This window comes from Clinocottus analis, unplaced genomic scaffold (genome assembly GCF_023055335.1).
Source record: "Clinocottus analis isolate CAN_PGR_092001 unplaced genomic scaffold, fCliAna1.0.p SCAF_5, whole genome shotgun sequence".
NCBI classification, from domain to species: domain Eukaryota; kingdom Metazoa; phylum Chordata; class Actinopteri; order Perciformes; family Cottidae; genus Clinocottus; species Clinocottus analis.
The window spans coordinates 13,616,426-13,640,339 of NW_027176207.1; the positions used below are offsets into that span (position 1 = coordinate 13,616,426).

The 23,914-nt window shown below is 41.2% G+C and overlaps 3 protein-coding genes across 6 annotated transcripts; 1 reads left to right on the forward strand and 2 right to left on the reverse strand.

Moving 5' to 3' along the window:
- Window positions 1–790: 790 nt before the first annotated feature.
- LOC137802610 (zinc finger X-chromosomal protein) lies at window positions 791–10,515 on the forward strand. Of its 3 annotated transcripts, XM_068600608.1 has the most exons (9): window positions 791–1,244; window positions 3,358–3,454; window positions 3,693–3,786; window positions 3,867–4,004; window positions 5,265–5,414; window positions 5,525–5,653; window positions 5,742–5,876; window positions 6,020–6,163; window positions 7,727–10,515. In XM_068600608.1, the coding sequence occupies exons 3-9, from the start codon at window positions 3,693–3,695 to the stop codon at window positions 9,028–9,030; spliced, it is 2,094 nt and encodes a 697-aa protein (XP_068456709.1). In that variant the 5' UTR covers window positions 791–1,244; window positions 3,358–3,454; the 3' UTR covers window positions 9,031–10,515. The 3 variants fall into 3 exon arrangements, with proteins under 3 accessions (XP_068456709.1, XP_068456707.1, XP_068456708.1); XM_068600606.1 differs by having other exon boundaries at window positions 3,693–4,004; XM_068600607.1 differs by lacking the exon at window positions 5,742–5,876 and having other exon boundaries at window positions 793–1,244; window positions 3,693–4,004.
- A 704-nt stretch (window positions 10,516–11,219) lies between these two features.
- Window positions 11,220–12,368, reverse strand: zgc:153704 (Lipocalin-like). The gene is made up of 6 exons (XM_068600168.1): window positions 12,276–12,368; window positions 11,914–12,053; window positions 11,754–11,827; window positions 11,546–11,659; window positions 11,348–11,449; window positions 11,220–11,239 (listed from the first exon to the last, which is right to left on the reverse strand). Exons 1-6 carry the CDS (start codon window positions 12,366–12,368, stop codon window positions 11,220–11,222), a joined length of 543 nt encoding a protein of 180 aa, XP_068456269.1.
- A 4,500-nt stretch (window positions 12,369–16,868) lies between these two features.
- On the reverse strand, window positions 16,869–22,092 carry LOC137802758 (palmitoyltransferase ZDHHC23-A-like). Of its 2 annotated transcripts, XM_068600858.1 has the most exons (5): window positions 21,526–22,092; window positions 20,549–20,702; window positions 19,567–20,166; window positions 19,047–19,214; window positions 16,869–17,904 (listed from the first exon to the last, which is right to left on the reverse strand). In XM_068600858.1, exons 2-5 carry the CDS (start codon window positions 20,665–20,667, stop codon window positions 17,631–17,633), a joined length of 1,161 nt encoding a protein of 386 aa, XP_068456959.1. In that variant the 5' UTR covers window positions 20,668–20,702; window positions 21,526–22,092; the 3' UTR covers window positions 16,869–17,630. The 2 variants fall into 2 exon arrangements, with proteins under 2 accessions (XP_068456959.1, XP_068456960.1); XM_068600859.1 differs by lacking the exon at window positions 20,549–20,702.
- Between the last annotated feature and the right edge of the window lie 1,822 nt (window positions 22,093–23,914).

Below are 23,914 nucleotides of genomic sequence, written 5' to 3' on the forward strand. Positions count from 1 at the left end.
GACTAGAGGCCTGTACTGGTAAAAGTAGATAAAGATTTGTGAAAAGCCACAACGTTTTTGTTTAGCAATCATATTGTGTATTGCCATTACTAATAAATCCATATGTATGATATGAGTAGTAACTTTTGTATCAAGAGGAGCCTTGGAATAAACTTTTGTATTACAAATACAATATCATCATGTGCCAGTAGTTTTCAAGTAAAAATGACATGATCAAAACATTAAAACACCAATACAAACACAAATCCTGTATTGAATATGTTGTATAAAGTAGGTATTATTAGCTAAATATATTTAAAGTATCAAAATTAAACGTGCTCATTATGCAGCAGAATTGTCCCTGTCAGTGCTATGAATTATACATTGTGATATTTTAGTATTACTACTTTTACTATTCCACATACTGTTTGTTTAATTTCAAACAAATGTGTAAGAGTCGGATACAAACTTTGTATGTAATAGCCTACAATAATTAGTAAATAAGTTGTTAGATAAATGTAGTTAAGTCCAAATGTAGACATGTAAATACTATATTAATACAATGTAATATATCTATTAAAGTCATTAACTTGTAATTTAATGGCTTTTTGTAATTCCAAATTCATTTTTATTTTTGAGCAGGAGTTTGAGGTTGTTTGTGTGAAAGAATAGGGTTTTAACTACTGAGGCGGATAGCTACTGTGACAGGGTGAAAAACTAGTCAGCGGTTTGTTTAAATGTTGGATGCTTTCCGTCTGGAGGTCATAGTTTAATCACTTTTTTATTATCCACCTTCTCCGTCGCATACAAGTCTGCTGTTTGGGAAACCGATGCAGTCCTCAACCATCACTAGCGAAAGCAACCTCGGGGCATAAACTAATTAAAATGAACACTACAGTGCACGTTTTGAGAAACCCCGCTTGAACAGCCGTCCTCAGATTATGGCCTGTTTGGTGCCTGCCGGTGTGATTTCCACCACAACCCTTCCGCATTTTCCTGCTGCTATCGGGCTGTGACGTGTCGTGCTGACGGCGGCCTCGGAGCTGGAGGAGCGGGGGGCTGTAGCATGACAAGATCTGGCTCCAGACGTCCTGCTTTGCTTTCAGCGGAGCTCCAGAAACAACCCATAACCCCTCCTTCTCTGATTCTCTCCGGCCCGCCCAAATAACACAAAATTCCCGACTGAATCCAGCCCGAGTCTGGGGGAACCAGGCGGCCCGGGAAGCCGAGGTGCGGACGGAGGCCAACCTTGCAGCATACATCTGGTACGCGGGTCATTTTTTTGCTCCCGGGGCTCCTGTTTGCGGAGTTATGTGTGCATGTGTGCGTGTTTATGTCTCTTTTGTTTTTGCATGCATGTGGTATTTTAATTTATTTCTTCATTGTCACCGAGAGGCCGCAAAGGGTTGGGCCTTTTCTTCTCAGGCCCGGGCCTCAACAGAGGCCGTAATTGGTAATTCAGGCCTATCCGGTTAGCTAGCCCGCCCGCTTTAAATAAGTGCGGCTTTGCAGCCGCCAGACGTCGTTGGGTAACGTTATTTTTATTTTTTTAATTTGACCGTCAATGTGCGCTACAATCTTCAGAATAAGCGCAATTATCACTCGTCGTCGCGGAGGATTGTTTTCAATCGGTGTTACAATTAGCATTCGTCCAGACGTCAAGCTAACAAAATGGCGGACGCTAGCGGAGGTCTGATGAAAATCTGTTGTGGAAAACGAGTGTGTGTGTGTGTGTGTGTGTGTGTTGAGCGATCATCCCGCTAGCTGGCTACTACTGGCTAGAGCCGCTTCAGTGGAGAACTAACGTAACATATCTTCGTATTCTGTAGTTTTATGTTAATAAATGCACGTCGGTGAAATTTCATGTTCTTAAAAGTGTGTTTTGTCCGCGTCAATCGGGACAGTACGCGTGTATTCAGTACCGATGCGGCTCCAGTGGTCAGTTGAAGACATTGCCGTGAACGTTAAAACCCCTCGCTGGGGGTTGGTTTAGTCTGACATGAACGAGTAGCTAAGTTAGTCTGATCACAATAGTAGGTTTTAATGTGTCGGCGGCATCTTTCAGCACACTGAGTTGTGCGCCACATTGCCTCACAACCTTGTCATCATTTTCCACCTGGAGGTGGGGGATGGTACGTTCAGTGTGAATTAAATGGCACCCCGGCTGCAGCGTCCACGCCACTGTTTACATCTCTGCGTCCCCTTGTGTGTGTGTGTGTGTGTGTGTGTGTGTGTGACGGGGAGATATTTTTTATCACACGTTGTCACCTTTTTTGTCGCCTTTATCTCCATGATGAAGGTAACGTTGGTGCCTAATGAGATGCAATATCTGATTAGTTTAGCTACCGTAGTGACAATTATGCCAGTGCATTTCTTGCGGTCTTTTCCGCAGACAAGCTAACGCTTAAAAACTATCCTCCTTAATAGTAATTTATTTGAGTGTTTTCCCTCCAGAAATGAACTCTATTGGCCTGTGAGGCCAGATTTTTCTCCAGGGCATTTTTTTGTTATATCAAGTGACCTTATCTGATTTTCTATCTTTGTTTGTATGGAATAAAATACCAAAACAAATGAGGTACTATACAGAGCAATTTGTTTGTTGCAGCAGGATACATTGATGCACACGGAAATATTAAACACAGCAGTTACTATGGCTTCAACTGACAATTACCTAATATTATACAATATTTATTACACAAATTCAGGTATTATTATTATGACAGATATTGAATACTAATGCTGATTAAAAGAATAAATACTGTGGAAAGTGAAAAAGCAATCATTCTATAGTATTTTCAATACATTGTTGTTGCTGCCAAATAAGTATTTGTTTGAAATCTAAGCCATATTTCTTTAAAAAAATTTAAGTAGTTATCAAGCCCACAAAAACCAAAACATGCGGTAAACTGCAAAATGACTCGACACGTCTGGAAAATGTACAAATTTTTTCAGTTACGGTTAATTTACAATGTTGGAATCACGTTTGATCAACCTTTTTCAAAGTTTTTCTGTTGTACAATTTTAAATAGTTTAAACCCACATTATTGACCATTACATGAGCTTTAGATGTAGATTAAATTGCTTACGATTTACAGTTCTAACACAGTATATATTCAATATTATGCAGTGAATTGACTTGGGTGACCTGCGGCAGTGCATTGGTTCAGTCTGCTTTTATGATCATCATACTAAACAAACTACTGTCCATGTATTAAAGAATATGTGAGAATTTAGTGACGGAAAGTTAGTTTGGTGAGTAAAAACATGATAATGACAAACGTATCTATGGAGGTTTTTGAGGTGAAGTTTTGTATGGTTCTTCTGTTAAACTTTGTTTTGTTCACCAATAATCTAAACCTTTCTATCATCTGCTTTCAGCTGTTCAGTAACAAATGCAGTGTGAGGACAATGGATGAGGATGTCACCAGGCTTGCAATACATTCTGAAGAGCCTAAAATAATATTACACGGATCGGGTAATTAGCCATGCTTCTATTGAATCTGTTTCTATTAACACAAAGTATGTTTTTGGGGTATGTGTGAGTTCACGGTATCACTGCATGGTAGTGTTTCAGATGTAGAATTATTTGATTAGCCAGATAATGGCAAAAGTGTTGTTTCATTCAGTCATAAGGAAATCAGTAACATACAACTTTTCATTAAACACATCCAAACACAATCATCTGATTGACTGAGTAATCCTGCTTCTTTCAGATGAGGGTGGTGCCGGCGGGCAGGAGTTTGTTGTGGAGCTTCAAGAGACTGTGTTGGTGTCTGAAGGCGAGGGGGAAGGAATGGCAGTTCACAGGTTTGCCCCAGACGAGCTAGTCATCCAGGATGCTGTTGAGGATGTGGTTTCTGAGTATGTGCACTGTGATGACGATGAAGATGTCGCAGTTGAAACCTGCGTGATGGCTCTCGACGGAGAGGAGGAAGGTGTTGCCATGGGAGACATCCCTGAAGATGGGCTGGACCCAGAGCAGGAGGACGACCAAGATGAGTGTGGAGATTATCTAATGATATCCTGTAAGTTTATCTCTGTTGTGGTGGGATTAAATCTAAATGTGCCATTGTTCTACTGGAAATCATCCTTGTTACACATAGTCACTGTGTGTGTTTTGGCGTAGCGCTCGGATCTCAAAAAGCTAAATGTATCCAAGAAGCATTTAAAGCGGATCGAAATACAATTTCTTTAACAATCTTTCAAGGTGGTTTGAGACTCATTCTTGACAGATGTTGAAACAGTGTGACTATCATCTTTTTTGAAGTTGCATATATAATGTTGTCAGTTTTGATAAATGTTCAACTCTCATACAGGAGCTGTTTCATAAAGTTTCTTTATTTATAAGGGCAGGACTCATTAATTAACATCAATATAATGTTAATGTGCCAAGTGTAGCGAAAATGCTTATTTGCAGATCCCAGGAAGATTGATATCCAGTATCTAATTGCATAAGAATGCTGTTTATTTTTTTATTGCAAAAACCTTTGTCTTGGTGTCCAAAATATTGACTCTTTACAGCTGACAACTGTCCAGCTACAAAGATGGTAGACTATAACGGATAGTAACAAATGCTGATCTTAAACATTTCTGGTAAATGGACTTGTACTTGTGCTTTTCTAGTCTTCTGACCTCTCAAAGTGCCTTTAACGGTACATGTCATCATTCACCCATTAACATCCTTCGTACACTGATGGCCAGGGCTACCATACACGATGCCCCCTTCTAATCATTCAACCATTCACACACCGCGGCCACAATTTGGGGTTATGTGTCTGGCCCAAGGATACGTTGACATGGACTATTGGAGCTGGGGATCGAATTACTGATCCTCCTACTCTACCACTGAGCCACAGTCGCCCCACGGCAGCCAGTTTCTATATGTTCTGCAATAATTGCAAACCCTTAGTGGGACCTGGTCTGAGGATGGGTCATTACTGTCTAGTTTTAGAGTTTGATCTGAACTGTGTGTTAGTGGACACACAGAGAGATGAGATGACAGAAGTAGCAACGTTGTGATTTTCTATAATATAAACAAACAATACATAGTTCTAAACAAACTATTTTTAAGATAATTCATGCTACCTTATCTCAGACTTGACTAGGTAATATGTATTCAGAATTTAAATTGCGATATTTTATATGGTTCATTGATGTACTGAAATGGTGAAACTATATTCAAGCTTTATCTTGTCACATGTTGTAGAACTAACACTCACCAGCTTGTGTCTGGCAGATCTCACATAGTTGCATGTCTTCAATGTGATGTGTGTTCCCCTTGCTAGTGGACGAAGCGGGGAAAATGGTATCCGAGGATGGAACGGAGGTGACCGTTGAGGGAGCTGTGGAGGACCAGGAAGTGGAGAAGGATGAAGATGGGCAGGAAGTGATAAAGGTGTACATCTTTAAGGCTGATTCTGGGGAGGACGACATGGGTGAGTAGCTGTGAAGCTTAAACCTCTATTATGAATGACAAATACCTTTTGTGATGGATATGCCAAAAATAAAGCTATTATAGCATTAACAAAATGTTTAAATTCTGCAGGAGAATCGGTTGACATCAGCGATGGAGACACAGAGAGCGTGGCGTTAACAGAGTCTTCAGGCCAAACTCTCAGAGAGAAGATGGTTTACATGTCAGTCGGGGACTCTCATCACAATCAAGGAAACCATGGTGAGTCCTTCGATCTAACGAGGGGGTGTGACTGTGAAACTAAACATTACTAGTTTTTTGGTTTTGTACATGTTGGGCTCATCTACAGGTGGGTCCAAGGTGTCTGATGAGGTTTATATGGAAGTGGTGGTAGGAGGCGAAGAGCCAGTTACTCACGACCGCTCGTATGACAGCGTGTCTCTAAGCAAGGACTTCATGCCTGTGGCCTGGGCAGCTGCTTATGGTCAGCACCCTGTCTATTAAATTGCTTTAAAAACCACACTGGAAGCCTGTGCATCAACCACGTCTCTTGAGTTTCTTGCCTTAAGTTTTACAGATGCTGGTTTTGTTTATTTTTGTGTTAAAGGCGTTCTGTTGGTCTCACAGGTGCGGAGGATAGCGAGAGTTGTGAAAACAGAAACGGTGCAGCCAGTGCACTGCTACACATTGATGAATCTGATGGGGTTGATGATATTGGTAGACAACGTAACAAAAGCAAGAGAAGGTCGGAGCCTCGCCAGGTACAAACAGGTAAGAGCAACACAAAGTTCACGTATCTGGAAGTTGTGTTTCTCGCTCAGTTCTGAATGTAAATGCATTCAAAATATGCATCTCTCGTCGCACCATGAAGAAGCCTCTGAGATCATTCCTTCATAATCGCTACAGTGGAGCTGTTCAACGCTGTGTAGTTACATTAGAGAGATAATTGTAGGCTATGTTACGTACATAAGGATGTAACTCATGACTGAGAACCACTAATGGCCGATTGTAACTCATGACTGAGAACCACTAATGGCCGATTCCTTCTCATGATTGAGAACCATCAACGCTACAGGCAATGGAAAACACAAAAATGGTGGAAAGTGGTGAAACTGTCTAATTTCCTAATTCAGTACAGTATTTTCATTTCTTTTCAGCAATTATTCTCTAGTATGTATTATGTGTTTGCAAACGAATCACTTTCCCTAGACTTCCATTTGCGGCCTTATTTTTTTTTTTTATTTCAACAAGATTAATTTTGTAATTAAATAGTAATAATGTATACATATTTAATTTTACCAAACAATATATTATACATTTATATTAAGAAGTCAAAAGTATTAATATTATTATGTATGCCACAGTGGCGGGCCGTGGTTTTAAACCTAGGCCTTCAACAATGTATGTTGGCCATATCAACAACCAACCAGTCACATTCAGTTATAACAAAACGGCAGTGCACAGACAAGACACAGACAGCAGTGCACATTGGCGTGGGTAGAGGCAGCAGGTAGAGCCAGCAGCAGCCCTAGCTGCAGCAGCAGCAACAGCACTATTACTTGTTTACGATTATATACGACTGCAAATGTATAAAACGGTACAATAATCAACATTTCACTCACCAGACACACATAACTTTCTGTGGGAAAGAGGTCATCAGTAAATTCTAATATTCTGGCTTCTAGGTGGTAGCTGCACTGACCAATCACAGCGCAAGTTAATGGTCACGTGGGCCCTTTGACCAATCACACGTCTATAGTCTCGCGAAGGCCTTTTCATGTATTTTACGCAGGCTAATCTTACATAGAGGAAGACAGCCACTGGTATGCCATAGCAACCCATTCCCTGAACTGGAGAATCATTATTAGTTATTTACAGAAGCATGACATAGATGGATGGGCAGTGATAACATGGACATATGCACACAAACAAAAGTAATTGATTATGTTGATGGGTTGCCCCACATACAAGTCAAAAAACTGTATTCAGTATGTCTTGTGTAACCATGTAACCTCCTGTTAATGCCTCAATGACCTGCAGCACTACTATCAACTACACACACTATCACCTGCTGAAATAGTTATGTTCTTTGTGCAGGCTTATCAGCTGTTTGAGTTATTTGGTGACTGTTAATTTAGATGCATTATACTTTACAATGTCAGTGATATCAGTTGTTTTTATTGGTATCGTTATTGCTAAAGAATACATGGTTCTTGTTCCCTTTTTAAAGAGATGGTTATTTGTCATAGTTTTAAAAGGATTTAGACACAGTTAAAAAACAAGATTATGGGCATGTTGTCATTTCCGTCTCCCTCTTTTTATTTTTCTCTCCAGCTATCATCATCGGCCCATATGGTCAGCCTCTGACGGTTTACCCCTGCATGCTTTGTGGTAAAAAGTTCAAGTCACGAGGCTTCCTGAAACGTCACACCAAGAATCACCACCAGGAGGTTCTGACTAGGAAAAAGTACCAATGTACAGACTGTGACTTCACCACCAACAAGAAAGCTAGCCTCCACAACCATATGGAGGTGCACGCTCTGAGCAGCAAAGCCCCTTTCGAGTGTGAAATGTGTGGCAAGGAGTTCCACCAGCAGGCGGCGCTGTTTTCTCACAGATTGCAGCACCACCATCGAGAGCCCAAGAGCCAGGCACCTGCAACACCCACCAAGATGCATAAATGCAAGTTCTGTGACTATGAAACGGCTGAGCAAGGTCTGCTCAATCGGCACTTGTTGGCAGTTCACAGTAAAAGCTTCCCCCACATCTGTGTGGAATGTGGAAAAGGCTTTCGACATCCTTCAGAATTAAAGAAACACATGCGCACGCACACGGGCGAGAAGCCATACTCCTGCCTTTACTGCGACTACAAGTCGGCCGATTCCTCTAATCTCAAGACTCACATCAAGACGAAGCATAGCAAAGAGATGCCGTACAAATGTGAGCGCTGTTTCCAGACTTTTGCGGAGGAGGAGGAGCTAATTCAGCACGGACTAACGCATGAGGAGAATAAGACCCACCATTGTGCCCACTGTGATCACAAAAGTTCCAACTCCAGTGACCTGAAACGCCATATCATATCTGTTCACACCAAGGACTACCCACACAAATGTGCCATCTGTGGTAAAGGCTTCCACCGGCCGTCTGAACTGAAGAAGCACTCGGTAGCCCATCGCACCAAGAAACTCCATCAGTGCCGGCACTGCAACTTCAAAATTGCAGACCCTTTTATTCTCAGTCGCCATATCTTGTCTGTCCACACAAAGGAGCAACAGGCCTCTCCTGAAAAGAGTGAGCCAAAGAGAACAGAGACGCACACTCCTGTTGTGACGCCTAAAAAGTCTGCCGCACCTGCCGCGTCCAGCGCTGCCGGCCCGGCTGGCAGAGTCAGTGCAGCCAGCTTAGCCAGCAGTGTGACTGTAGTTATTGGCAAAGGACAAAAAGAAAGGAGAATCTACCAATGCCAGTACTGTGACTACAGCACTGGGGATGCTTCGGGTTTCAAGCGACACGTGATTTCCATTCACACAAAAGACTATCCGCACCGCTGCGAGATCTGTTCGAAAGGCTTCCGACGACCCTCGGAGAAGAACCAGCATATCATACGCCACCACAAGGATGTGGTGCAGGCAGAGTGACTCTGACTGAGCCAAATACTGTGCCACAACAAAGAACAGTAACCATCACACCCCAATCTCTGCACCCTCAGCACGCCTCCAGTCACATTGGAATAATGAGGCGCGTGTGCGTGCTGCACTTAGTCCGTTCTGTTGTTTTGCTCTTTTTTTTATCCTCAGCCTAATGTTTGTTCATAAATGTATACACATGTACATAACATTAATGCTCTGTCCGAGATAGCAACAGAACCCCTCTGTAGACTTGCACTTTTAACTGCATGTCCCTTTGCTGGTGACTGTGTGCATGGCAGATTGTGCAGATGTCTTTTTTGTAGATACACATTTTTATTTTTTATTTTGCAGGCAGCAATCAGTTGTCAGTCATAATGGTCCTAATTATTTGTCTCAAAACGGAAGTGTGCGTTGCAAAACATTTGCATAATTTTGTTAAAATGTAGTTTAAATGAAATTAGCAACCTGTTCCTAGTAGCACTTGCCATCTTGGTACAGATCACGATGAATGCAGTAATTGAGTCATGTGTGTATGAGAGGGAGAGGAAGTGTGAATGACAAACATCTGTTGTGCATCCTGGTGCTCCAACCCCACCACTCTGTAACGTAGTGCTTTTCATTGTGTTGGTAAAAACACAAGGCTGGCTGTGTACAGTGCTCTGAGAAAAGAAACAATCACTCTTAGTGTTGTGCACAGCAGTTCACGCTCATTCAATTACCACAAAATACACAGTGAAATAGTGTATGTGTCATGGTAGTGAATACATGGCCACATAGGCACCTATATCACAATGTCATCATTACCCCATCACTTGATTATCATATAGCTATGATATTTCAGTTTTAAGTCAGTAAGTGTACTGTAAGTTGTTGCAGCAGAGATGAAGCCCTGACTGACAGTATTTCTAATCCATTAATGCTACCTGGAGAAGGAAATGCCATAAATTTGAAACAAAAAAACAGCTTTCACCATTATTACTGATGACAAGCATCTTCTTTTTCCATTAACATATGAATTGACATTAAATCTGTTAAGTCATAGAAAAAAACATTATCTACAAATGTCTGTATGATACCGATATTAGGCTGGGTTAAAACAAAAAAAAAGTTCACATCAGTATCCCAATATAACTGTCTGGCCTTTGTTACAGATTGAACTTTTGGTTTTGCCCTCAGATGTACTTTTGCCAGTAGAAAGGGGATCTCTATGTCTTTCTAGATGCAACTTCAGAAGACAGGTGCTGGTGGTGTACTTGTACTATGGCTTTTTACATTTTTGTTATCACCTGTGATTATTCCTGTTTTTATATTTATTTCATTTACAAGTTGTTGTATAGTTAAGTGTAACTAGACTTCTATGGGACGTAAATTATTGTTTTGTATACAAATCTGTACAAAGCGTGTAGATGTAAACACTTGATAAAACGGAAATCTGAACTGTGTTGTTATGGATGTACTTCATCGTATTTGTTAAAAAAGATAATAAAAGCAAAGTATTTTAGCCGTTTTGTCTTCTATTTGCCCATTTTTTAGGTGTCCTATTGCCCAGAAATGTGTTTGCTTATTACGTCAAGCTGGATATTTTGACGTTTGCAGTATGTTGTGTGTGCAGAGTTTGACACTAGGTTGTTTTTCTTGTAAACAAACACAATATTTTTAGTCGGTGTTGCTCATCAAAACACATGGCATGTGACCTTAAAATCTAAATGTTTGAGACCTTTGTTGTGAACTCGCTTGCTGTCTTCCCAGCCTTTGTTGGCGCATGAGTAGAGAAGTGTGTTAGGACTATGTATTGTCTAAAAGGACACTTCAGGAAAAACTAAGTCCACAGCGATAGTCGAGGTATAAAACAAAAATGTGGAAACAAAACCAACAGGACCCACAAACACTGACATTGGACATCTCAGTGAAGCAGAAGACATCTTGTGTTAAACTTAAATGTTTTGTGGAAGCAACAGCAGACACATTACTCATTACATCGAATTTTAATGTCTGAAAACATGTCTGTAGGGATTCTTCAAAGAAAATATTGCATATTGAAATCAGACTACATCATGTTCTGTTGCCTTGGGATCTTTCAGAGAAAGAGCAGAGAAGATACACTATGTTCGCTTGATGGCAGTGATCTCGATTGATGTAAAATATTCATCAACGTTGAAGTCTTCACATGGCATTGTGACAATGACCGCTGCAGAACACTAAGCAACTGGGCACTCCGCTGAAGAGGGATAGAAAGAACAGTAAGTAAGGAGAGTAGTGCCTAACATCACACGTAATCAGAGGTTATTGTCAACGTAAAATCCTCTCCATTGATGATGAAACATACCATTTTTGGGAAGAAACGCAATATTTTCAGGCAGGACACCAGTCTCCAAAGAGAACTGCCTGAATTTCTCCAGCAGATCAGCACTGAGGTCCATCGCACGGCCTGTCAGACCACATGACGTTAACACTGTTCGTCTGCATGACTAGAAAATTACATTTACAGGACAGAGTGTAGCATCATGGCTCATGAGAGCGTTACCATATAGTTTGTTGACGACGGTGGGATTACTCCCCTTGCTCTTCATGGTGTGAGTCAGGGCGTACTCGTCATACTTCACCTCGACCATGCACAAGTCGTTCACTTTCCCCCAGCCTGACAAAGGGAGGCGGGCAAAAGAAATCACGTGATAGCAGAAATGAATGTCCCACGCGTCCCTCTATGTATGTGTGTGTGTACTCGTCCTCACTTGTGTATGTGAACTTTCCAGGCTCATCAGCCTTCTTAGCTAGGTTGTTCATCCTCCAGCAAGAGCCGTCAGAGCTGCATAGAACACATTAGAACTCGATAAACACTGTAGAAAAAATAACAAAGCCCTTTTTTTTCTCTCTCTGTCCTCTCACACTCACCTGAGACTGGCGTAGGATATGTCCAGGTCCCCATCAGCAGTTGGGGTCAACATGGCGGTGCCCACCTTCATGCTGTCTCTGCGGCTCACAAACCACTGGGCATTAGTGGCAAATCCAATCAGGTACCACTTCCCTGCCATCTGTGAACACACATGAGGCCAACGTTAACCCAATCTGAAGGAACACTCGCTGTGGCCTGCATTTAGCGGCACATTCAACTTCAAATGTTTATTGAAGTGATCCTCCATCACCACAAACAACTTTAGTTTTTTATACACCCAATTGTCTGGTAGTGAACAGGAATGTGATTAATCAATATGTGAAGAATATATATATATATATATATATTTGATGTGTCTTACCCCTTGTAAATTGAAGTCTGCCTGGGGTACGACCTCAGAAAACACCGTCAGGGAGCAGAGCAGAGCTCCCAGCAGTCTGAGCAGGAAAGTCATAGCTTCTGAGGAGCGGGAGCAGTCACAGAAACGATGATGAAGAGAGAGCGAGTGGATGAAGATCTGTTGTGGAAGTTCTGCTGACAACCCTTTATATAGTAGAGAGCGTGATTACCTTTTCCCTCCCACCCAGCCAGCACCCCCACCCACACACACACACACACACACACACACACACACACACACACACACACACACACACACACACACACACATGCACACCTACAGAAACCCTCAAGCTGGGATGGGTTCAAACAAGTGAAGCTTATGAAAAACACACATCCAGTTTCACAGCCACAAGGTAAGCTTTGCCAGAGCGAGATTCAATCAACCGTGTGAGAGGTGAACACATGACAGTACACAGCAAGCAGCAGAAACTATATAATTAGAATAAAAATTGGATCGAGCTGATATCCCGCTTGTCATATTTCTGAGTTGTACAGTATTTGATAATGCAGTTTAATTTGTGCAGCCTCCTGTTTGTGAGCATAAGCTGTAAAAACACAATAACCCAAACTGGTCAACAAAGCAGAGGCGGCCTTCCAGTGCTTTCTGTGGCGGAGACCACAGAATCAAATTCATCGGTCAGCAGTTGCGATAGTCAAACACAGAGACGACACAATGGCCCTTGCAGATTAGTTTCATAATCAGGCATCATCACCATGTGGCCAATGGAAATGTTTTCCTGGGAAACTTTAGCGTCTCTTTTGTGGTCAACCCTTGTGTGGTGTTCGGGACCCGTTTCCATTTTTTTATCAAAAGGAAAAATGATACGATGAGTCATTCCTTTCAAACTCAGTCTTATTGGTCTTGGCTCACTTACTGTGAAGAACATAAATCCGAACACATTTTCAATGACGACCCAGTGTACTACATATTTATATTACGTACAGGATGTTCGGGTCACAGTGAGAGAGAGAGAGAGAGAGAGAGAGAGAGAGAGAGAGAGAGAGAGAGAGAGAGAGCGAGAGAGAGAGAGAGAGAGAGAGAGAGAGAGAGAGAGAGAGAGAGAGAGAGAGAGAGAGAGACAGACAGAGAGAGAGACAGAGAGAGAGAGAGAAAATGTTGAAACATTGTTAATAAATGTCTGCTCTCACATTCCCGCTTATAAAATGGTGTCTCCATGATGCTCGGACCTCAGGGTTCTCTGATCCCATCCTATCACCTCATGGTTCTATGCTCTAAGGGTTCTATGTTCTAACCTCAGGGTTCTATGCTCTGACCTCAAGGTTCTATGTTCTAACCTCAGGGTTCTATGCTCTGACCTCAAGGTTCTATATTCTAACCTCAGGGTTCTATGCTCTGACCTCAGGGTTCTATGCTCTGACCTCGAGGTTCTATGCTCCGACCTCAGGGTTCTGTGCTCTGACCTCAGGGTTCTATGCTCTGACCTCAGGGTTCTATGCTCTGACCTCGAGGTTCTATGCTCCGACCTCAGGGTTCTATGCTCTGACCTCAGGGTTCTGTGCTCTGACCTCAGGGTTCTGTGCTCTGACCTCAGGGTTCTGTGCTCTGACCTCAGGGTTCTGTGCTCTGACAGCTTTTAAAATAACGTCTCCATGATCTCCAGCCATCCACTACTCTCAAATACCATAAATATAAGAAATTGCTGAAAATAAAATAAATAGGTGGTAACAACGAGATAAATACAATTGTTATTGTAGGTTCAATATGAAGGATGAGGATTTATGATGATTTATGTTCAATTTATGTTCATGTTTTTCGGTCCTTGTCTGATTGTTCGTATAGTTGGTTGTTATGCTGATATGCATGTTTTACCTCGTGTCAGGCTTTATTTTTCAGATATTTGGTTTTCAAAAGTAGCCAACAACAAATGTAGTATACATACAAAAAATATAGTATTATAAACTATAATAATAATATATATCCTTCTGCATTGGCTCATTCTGCATAATAAATACTTTTACTTTGGATTCCAATTATTATTCCCTTTATATTTCCAATTTCCAGATTTTTCCTCACTCCACAGATATAAATATGACTCCAGTGGTGACGAGGAGGAGATTTATTAGTCCAATGAGTTGCAGCAGTCAGGTGCAGGCCGATACATGCCACAGTACAAAGAGTCCTTTGCATGTTTAGACAGATATGCCTTTGCCCCGAGAAAGCAAATATTTAAAGTAATGTTGTGCCACAGGAGGATTTTATCCTTTCAGATTTCATAAAAAGAGGCTCATACAAACCAGAGCAGCTGCAGGAATCTCTACTTACATTCCATTTACCAGTAATTTGTAAATTGTCACAACTTGCGCAGATTCTTAATCTAGATTTAGATTGTATTGGTATGTATGCATCATGCAGATTTACAAAAGCTCAAATTAAAGACACAGCATGTAATATTTAGGGTAATTTATTAGCATAAATAGCACTGCCATGTTTCTTTAGAACCTTGCATGTTTGTTTTTTTTACGTAGTTGTGGTATCGCCAGCTGCTGTCTGACTTCCATTGCCCCTAAAGTAGTGTTATGAAGTACGATATGAATGGCCTCTTTTGCAGCTCATGTTACCTTCTTGGAAAGGGAGGAGTGAGCAGAGGGTGATTCAATTGGTTGCAATCTGCAACATTTATTGATAATGTGAGAGGGTGATAGTGAGTTCATGCCATGTTGGCAAAATGGGAAACATTTCATAATGCTCCAGTTATTCTAATGTGTGAGCATCCACACATTATTCCAAAAATGCACCCCAACTGCTAGTCATTCACACCAAGGCCACGTAAGCATTTCTGTTCATATCAGCTCCTTAACAAGCGAAAGCAGAGACTATGTAGCCCCCGTCTTAATGAACTAAATGGGTTGTATATTAAATATTATCGGATTTTATGTCACAAACTGGCAGGGGTGCAGGTGGCTTGTTATTTCCCCACCAGCGTGTAGATATTACTGTAGTTCTTTTCACCAAGCTGTCAGAAACAGATGTTATTCTTGAAATTCTTTGGCTCAGCAGTCAGAAAAAGGGAATTGCCCACACTTCATCTGACTTTCAATAAATAACTTCCCTTTTAACTACCTCAACTTTGATTACAAGTGCAAATCACCACAGAAGAAATATGACTGCATATTTTGTTAACAGATCATTGCCCAAAGCAATCATAGTCTCTGTCACAGGATGCATCTGTCATGTTTGCTCCGAGGCAGGCATGCACACTCACATACATGAGAACAGTGAATACTGTACATTCATTGAGGGCAGGAAATGAATGAAATGATCAGAACTTAAGTTTATGTGGAGATAAGAATCAGGGCATAACAAATAATGAATGGCAAAGAGGTATAAAGGTCAGGGTTTCATTTAAGTCAAGAGCTTGCTGATGTGCTGAATCTGTTCATGAGATTTCTTCTGGAAAAAATTGGAAAGAAGTCAAAGTATACGTGCCAAGTTCTTGTCAACTTTAGAGAGGAGTAATGAACAGCTTCTGGTACCACCACACGTCAGATCAGCTTCTCTCCTCAGGCTGTGATACTCCTTCTTTCATCCTATAATGTAGTTTAGTTTGTGTGTGTGTGTGTGTGTGTGTGTGTGTGTGTGTGTGTGTGTGTGTGTGTGTGTGTGTGTGTGTGTGTGTGTGTGTTGGAGTGTTGCAGCAAAATGGCACTACAAACTTCATATCGTTGACATTAAATGAACCTTGTAACCGGATGAGGGTGCTAGAAGAAAGGTCATAGAGTGACCAAAATGAATGAGTTTTTCCTTCGGGTGTTGTCTTGTCTGGAGCAGCATGCATGTGTGAAATATCATGATGACGTGAGTGGAGAGGCTTAAACTTGTGAGTACCATATTATTACAAAAAATGTATGGATTAAGCACCGAATAGGATATGGTTACACAAGAAATTGAAAAAGAGAGCAAAACCTAAATGATTTGTTTTATTGAAAAATAAATTGGATCGGTTGAACTGTTGCAATTAATTCAGAAGTAAATCCTCTTGTTGCATATCAGCCTGGCAGTATGATGTCAAATGTTTGTGGACTTGACAGAGATGAATTATAAGCAGGTTATAGAAATTTAAAATATTTAAACTGCAGGAATGTTTATAAAATGACCTGTTTCCAACAGTTGTCCATCTAGCCACTAGACGGACATAAAGCATCCTGCAGTGCTTCGTACACTCCTGAAATCCGCTGTGGCTGAGGGGAGATACCAACATCGTCAGCACTGGGTGGGGGAAATTCTCAGAGTGTCCTGAGGGTGGCACCAGAGCCGACTCCAGAGCCTCTGGTATGTAAGGAGTTGGTAAACTGAGTGATTGAAATCGAGGAAATGTATTGATTTGAACAGCTTAGTTAATGCACATCTTGGGTGGAGCTTATGCTCCAACCAAGATGTGCATTAGGAGAATTGATAGTGTGATATAACGAAAGTGCATGGAGTGAAACACAGGAGCGTATACACACTGTTCAGTTTACTGTTTATTATGCTATATAACAGTGAATAGATTTACTTATACACATTCATTGTTATACATTATGGACTATGGCCTTCATCTTATTATAAATAAATAATATATGTAATGGATTATTTACAGAAACAAACGCTGCATGTCTTAAAATGTGTAGGTCAGGACAGTCTAAAAGGAGCACTGGCAGAGCGATGGACAACAACCATTGCATTAGAAAAACACAGAACACTTGGAGAGAAGAATATTACATTAATACAGATTGCATCAGTCATAACAGTAAAGATGACGCTGCTCCAGGAAGTTATGCCTGCACATCCAGCCCTGACTCACAAGGGTCAGATCGAGTGCTCTATCTGTCTGTGCCAGATTCCCATGCCTGTTTTGTTTGATTTTATGCTGAATAATCAGGTTTTATTAATGTCCTGTTGGCATTATGTAACATTTAGCCCAAAAGATCTACGCAGGGCGGCGTCCAAAGGCAGATACCTGGGACACAGCCCAAAGTCTGCTTGTTCTTCTACTTTTGCATGACCTTGATTTTTCTTTCATTGATTAATTGGCATGTAGACAAAAAAAAGCTTATGCTGCTTAAATGATAAACACATTCTGCAGGTGGAGCAAATATGCAAAACCATGAAAGAGCCTGCAGACTTTATGACTGCCTGTGTGTTATTTCCTTGAATGAATTGTGCAACAACCTTTTTTTTTTTAAGTATAAAGAGGCTTGAATGCAACAAGCATTGGAAGACATCAGCTGATAGCTCCGAAGTTACACATGAGATTCAAGCAAGCTGTATAAAAAGGTCTGTTATCTTGATGTGAATAGAGCGTACAAAGTGAAACTAGACCAAGTCAGTGAGGCTGGACCGAGGAGGAAGCGAGGCATCTGCCATGGTGAGGAACTCAACCCAGTTTTGATAGAAGCCACGTGAATACTCTCCTGTGTCGATGACGAGTCCCCAAAGGCGTCTGTGGCCCGTTTTGTTCCTCAGAGCCAGCTGAGCCTCCCGCTCCGTCACATTGAAGCTGATATTCAGAACTTGTACCACCAACAGGTAAATAAGTCCACCTGTGACAATGCTGCTGTACCACGCGCAGGTGAAGCAAAGGGCCGTGCTGTTGAGATAAAGACAGAGTGAATGTAACTTTACAGCAGTATAATTTATAGCCTTCAGTTTGAAATGTATTTTTCAAATCTGGATCCACTCTGGCAGCTGATCACTTTATCTGAACGTTTGTAATACTTCTGCCCCTTTGTTCTAAACCTATTGTTTCATTTTGGGGGCATAGTTCAGGTTGATCCTCATTCATGGTAAATATGACACAATTCAAGGAAAAAAGAGGGAACGTTGCAATGCTTATGTTCACACACACATGCACGCTTTGCTGCTCATATGCTGCTCATGCTAGTTTCTTGAGACAAAATTAATAATAGTATGAATTTATTATTGTATTGAAGGCCATTCTTTTTTTAAATTGAAAGCTTTGGTTGAGGATTTTAATTAAGGCTTAAAATGTTTTATGATGTCATCATCACCCTAAAGATTGTGGAAGAAATTGCAGTTTGTCTTTGACACATTTTTGTAGGCCAACCCAGATGTTAGCATCGCATTGGTTCCTTTTGACAAGAAGTCAATAGTATTTTTTAATTGCATTTCGGATCATTTAAAAATTGCTTTGTGACAAAAAAACATTTTGATTTTGATCAGCAAGATAATCTTCACAAATTCATTTTTTATTGTATTAGTTTATTTGGGAGGGACAGTGCACATTAATAAAACAATCCGTTAAAGTCCCTGGAGAGGTGTTACAAAGTCACCCTAAAAACAGAATATGAGATTAAAATGACAAAGTTATTCATTATTTACAATTTACAAAGCATGCATAAATATTAAAAGAAGAGATAGTATCAATATAAGTTTAACATTAATCAGGACACACTTCTACTACATTGTCAAGCACCATTAATACAAACAACACAGAGGCTCGTAACACAACACAAGATTAGGTTGCATTGTTAGACATTAAGCATGAAAGCATCCAGAACATGTACAATACACAAGTGAGCCTGACACAGCTGAACAACAATAAAATAAATGCATGCAGTTATAATAAATCTTTTTTTTAAAAGGCTAAATTTCAGTGTAAATCCTGTATAAGCTACAAGTGTCTCAAACAGACAGAAAAGAAGTGGTTTACTGGCTCGAGCAGGTAGCAAGGGATGCTTGAGGTCAACAGATCATGAATGAGGGCCGTACCTGGACTGACCGTAGACGCCGGGACAGTAGAGGAGAGCCGTCACAAGGTACTGTCGAGGACAGAGGCTGCGGAGCACCAGACTGATGCCATATAGAGAGGTCAACAGGAACACTGACAGGGTCAGCAGGAAACTGCGATGGTTTGCTTGTCCAACACAGCTGTTTATCCTACAATGCCCCAACATATACAAACGTAACACAGAGACACAACACAATGGACCAGTTTAGAGATTAAAGCAGTCACACACTGCCTGATATTGTGGCTCATTACACCTGCTGTTTGTAAAACGACACAATAGCAGGATTTTAAAGTTTACATGTAAAAGACGTGTGTGTTATTCCATGCTAAAGCAGCTGTTTAGTCCTATTTAGTGATGACATGGATGAGAGTGTTCGTCTATTTGTGCAGTTCTCTAATCAACCTTCCATATTAATTTTCTGGAATGCATGACATAGAAACATATTAATTACTTCACTGGCCACACAATAAATGTAAGTACATATGTTATGTCCAACCCACCAGATACAGTGGTGGTCCAAACGCTGGACACATGAGCCACAGGTCCGGCAGTGTCCGGTCCGTGGGAGTCGTATTATTTTGCACACAGGACATGTGCTCCATTTTACTGCAATCTCTGAGGATGCTGCCGATTGGATAGATCCATTACGTTGTGTGGAGTTCTTGTCAGCCTCCTGACAGTGACTGTGTGCTTCATGTGGGCGAGTGGTCACCAATCCTGGGCCTCTTTTAGTTTGAATAAGACAGACTACGGTGAGAATCACCCCCATGGTCACAGCACACTGCTGCAGCCGGCTGACGTCTCCACGAGGTAAAATCTCTGTGATGAAGAGGTAATACATGTAGAACAGGGAGAAGAGAGCAAGGGTGAGGAAGAAGAGGGTGGGTCTCTTCTTTCTGTGCGTGGCGTAGTAGTACCACAGCACCAGGCCGGGCAGAGCTGTCAGGATGACGACGCCCAGCAGGTAGTGCAGCGCTGCAACCCGCAGCAGGAGAGGCAGCAGCATCAGGACCGGGATCATAGAGATCTCGAGTCTGTCTATGATGGCCCCACATACAGAAGACTGACATCCACCTTTAGAGGGCCTGTCTTTCAGCCACCTACAGAGGACAGTGGTCATCGAGTCACAATTACAAAGATTTCTAATCATGAATGTGGTCTTTACATTTGCTATTTTTATTGGTGGAAAGCCATTGTTTTTTCTTATACTTGTGCTACATACATTTTTCAATACACTCTAAAATCTAATTATCACATGCTTTTCAAATTTAAGATTTACAGTGTAGCTGTAATTGCATTATAAAGATTGTATATATATATATTGTGAGGACATATCAGGTGTGAGACTATTTAGGGGGTCCCAGAGAAAAAACACAAGCTGAAAGTGTGAAAAAAATCATTTCAAACTTCTAGGCCTCCTTAACCTTTCAGTACAGTACTTCAGTATATTCTTACTGCCCCTTTTTCTTTCTCCCTTCATACCTGTTAAAGGCTTCATCCAGATCTTCACAGTCACAGCAACATCCGTACTTGTCGATATCACACTCACAGCAACACATAGGGTCATCTGGCTCTGGAGGCTTTAACTTCTCCCATTTCATAATGGCTTGCTAAAGATGACTTTGAAGTGTATAAGCTGTCATTTCAACAAAAAAGGCCATCAATTTAAACTGTGTACTCTCGAGTTATGCACTATACACAGTTACAGAACATCGGGGGAGGGAAAATAGTAACTTACTACTGCATATCAAAAAGTATAACCTACCACAAACAATAACAATCTTGAGGACAAAAATGTGTTTTTATATTTGGAAATTAGTATCAACACACGCACGCACACGCACACACGCGCACACACACACACACACACACACACGCGCACACGCGCACACACACACACACACACACACACACACACACACACACACACACACACACACACACACAGTTCTTACCCTACCTCATAGATTAAACAGGTTAAAACAACTTTTAATGGACTCAACCTGTTACTAATTCCAAGATTCCCTTCTGTTTTAAATAAATGATGTCCAAAATCAGAAGATTCTCACTCCCCAAGAGCTTCGAAAGTAATTTGTTGAAACAAGGCCACAGTGTCCACAGAGACAAACTATCTGGGTCAGCGAACCCAAGTTCTCAACACTCGGAGATGTACTTGAGTTATTGTCCGTGTGAGTTATTATTTTATTTTGTCAAACAGAGAGTGATTTAAATCTATACAATTAACTGAATAAATTAAAAAAATAGGAAGACAAAATAAATATTTCAACTTTCGATTGTTTGTCCTATTCTAATTTCCTAATATAACAGTTTTTGTATGACTAAATATCAGACTGCATTGTATATAAATAATCACGTTGACTTATTTAATGTCTCGATCCGTTTAATAAGAAAATCCACTATTGCAAAACCAAGATTAAATATTTTCTCCCTTAACTTACCTTTAGTCTTTGCCACAAAAACACCAAACCATCCACGCACGTGGGCTGAAAAGTCAGATTTACTCTCTCCGGGTAAAAGTCATGGGATCTTCTACTAACGATGAAGAGGAAACGATTAGAAGATAACCTCTTGTCACCAAGCTCCTTCAGTAAATGACTGAGGGAGAGAAACAGCAGCCTACTTTCTCATCAGTCATTTGTGTTGAAAAAGGAAATGGGCATGTTTCTGCTGTGGCGGTGCTGCGGCGACACCGTATCAGTGCAGTGAGATGGTTTTCATTCCTTGGATTCCCTCGGTGGAAATATCCCAACAGAAGGCAACTTGGACTCCTCCTAACAAGCTCACTTTTCCCAAGACTATCTTCCTTGCATGTCATTACATAGTTCACCAGTTGTCCTTTGGCGTCGCCTTCTTCACAGCTTCGGCTTCTATTAGAAGTTGGAACACTGGCATGCTTGGTATATAGAGGTGGTATTGGCTGAGGAAGGCAGACAGCCAGCAGCCTTTCATGCCTCTCTCCACAGCTGACAGGCTATGTTGAGGTGTTCAGAAGCTGCAACAACAATCCACACTGAGCTGGACCTTTGGGCGTATATGAGAAACATGACAGGCATTCATAGAAGAGAGAGTGAGCAATGATCCAGAGGGCAGCCCCGCCCTCTGGGATCACATTTCCTCCCACTAGCAACCTGACCTTGCTGCTCACAGATGGAAAACTCTAGAAAAGAGTGTGTGTGTGTGTGTGTGTGTGTGTGTGTGTGTGTGTGTGTGTGTGTGTGTGTGTGTGTGTGTGTGGCAGCACAGAGGTTTCTATACATTACACTTCACGTGTGGCATTTGTGTCAACACTGGATACTAATAGTGACAGGTGATAAGTGATGTGTGCAGGGAAGTTTTGGTTTCCACTTGACCTTTGAGAAGGGAAGTTTAGAGCGCACCACAGCAAGTGACAGGAATTTAGATTTAAATTCTTGCTCACGAACACTTTAGCAAAGAGCTTCTGCTCATCACACACAACAGTTAATTAGCGGATGATACAGAAGCTCGGAAAAAAAGTCTATTTGCTCATAATAGACATTGTAGTCATTAAATACAAAGAGGAGACTTTTCTTATTCTATTATCTTTCAGTTCTGTTACTATTTACACACACATACTGCCCGTCGCTCAGTCTCTGCAAACTGAACAAAGGGAGAAAGAAAGACAGGTGCATTGTAAGCTAGAGGCGGATGAACTGAGACCACAGAAGTCTCTTAATGTCCACCGGTGTGAGTCTGGATGGGCTGAATCAATGCAGAAAAAAAGATGCTGCTCTTGCTCCTGTGGGTAATGCGTCCATTAGTCTTGATGGAGCCCGGAACCCGAGATAACGGCTGTAATCTATTTTGGAGGAATTAATGCTGGGAGCCAGGCTGAACTAAGAGTATGTGCTGAAGATTACACGTCAGCAAATGACAACAGATGTCACGCAGAGCACGACCACTAGATGCAGTGAACAAGGGGAAATATATCTTGCTGTCATGTTTGATGAAACTGTTTCTTGTCTCTGCTCTTTCCTTCACAATAAAGTCAGTTTATGAGACCATTAAAAAGGCCTTCTTACTGAGCTTCTTTTGAGTGAATGGCTCTCACATGAACACCCGACTTTCCACCTAACTTCAAGCAGTTTGGGTTATTTAAAAAATAGATTGTTGTATTTTTTGTTTTCATTTCAAAGGGAAAGGACTTGTTAAAACAGACTGTACATAATGGGCGTTGTTGTGATGTCACCCATTGGTTTGTGGACTGCAGATTTGAAGCCTCAAGTTTGACAATCTGGACATCAACATCTTGTTTATTTGCAACTAGTGAACGAAAGTGTTGGACAATGAAGGAGTGACGTAGAGACGGCTGTGGTAACGACCTGTCAATCACAAGGTAGCTCCGCCCTAAGCATGTCCCGCTTTATTGGCTACTTTACTCTAAATAGGTCCATCATCTACTAAATGAACATCATCCTGTATTGTTTATTTGGCTAAGGGCACATAATATGTAAAGCTGAATTTTAGGGGAATAAGTACTAAATGACACAGATGGCGAAAAAAAACATTTCTCTCAATCCAAGCATACTTATTTACAGTGTAAGAGTTGAAAAAGTAAACAGATACACTATACACCATTGTGTCATACAGTGTTTGGTGTTGTGTGTAACACGTTTTCTTCTAACTTCTTCAAAGCCTTCAAAAAAAAATTCCTGGGGAAAATAAGGTTTCAAGAGGTGTGTTAATCAGAAACAGCTTTTTCCAAACAGTCTGTTATTCAAGTTATTTTAACATGTCTGCCACCTAGAGGCCAGAGTCTTTCACTGAACATCTCTGTGGTCATGAGTTGCAGCAGTCAAAGGTTGATTC

What these genes read in the sequence shown, in the direction of transcription:
- LOC137802758 (XM_068600858.1), bottom strand. Translation starts at nt 20,667, where the DNA reads ATGAAATGGGAGAAGTTAAAGCCTCCAGAGCCAGATGACCCTATGTGT. An exon ending in CTGGATGAAGCCTTTAACAG is followed by an intron (nt 20,167 to 20,548) that starts GTATGAAGGGAG and finishes TGTCCTCTGTAG; the next exon opens with GTGGCTGAAAGACAGGCCCT. An exon ending in TTGGACCACCACTGTATCTG is followed by an intron (nt 19,215 to 19,566) that starts GTGGGTTGGACA and finishes GGGGCATTGTAG; the next exon opens with GATAAACAGCTGTGTTGGAC.
- zgc:153704 (XM_068600168.1), bottom strand. Translation starts at nt 12,368, where the DNA reads ATGACTTTCCTGCTCAGACTGCTGGGAGCTCTGCTCTGCTCCCTGACG. An exon ending in CAGACTTCAATTTACAAGGG is followed by an intron (nt 12,054 to 12,275) that starts GTAAGACACATC and finishes GTGTGTTCACAG; the next exon opens with ATGGCAGGGAAGTGGTACCT. An exon ending in CGTCGTCAACAAACTATATG is followed by an intron (nt 11,450 to 11,545) that starts GTAACGCTCTCA and finishes GTGGTCTGACAG; the next exon opens with GCCGTGCGATGGACCTCAGT.
- LOC137802610 (XM_068600606.1), top strand. Translation starts at nt 3,388, where the DNA reads ATGGATGAGGATGTCACCAGGCTTGCAATACATTCTGAAGAGCCTAAA. An exon ending in AATAATATTACACGGATCGG is followed by an intron (nt 3,455 to 3,692) that starts GTAATTAGCCAT and finishes TGCTTCTTTCAG; the next exon opens with ATGAGGGTGGTGCCGGCGGG. An exon ending in TCACAATCAAGGAAACCATG is followed by an intron (nt 5,654 to 5,741) that starts GTGAGTCCTTCG and finishes GCTCATCTACAG; the next exon opens with GTGGGTCCAAGGTGTCTGAT.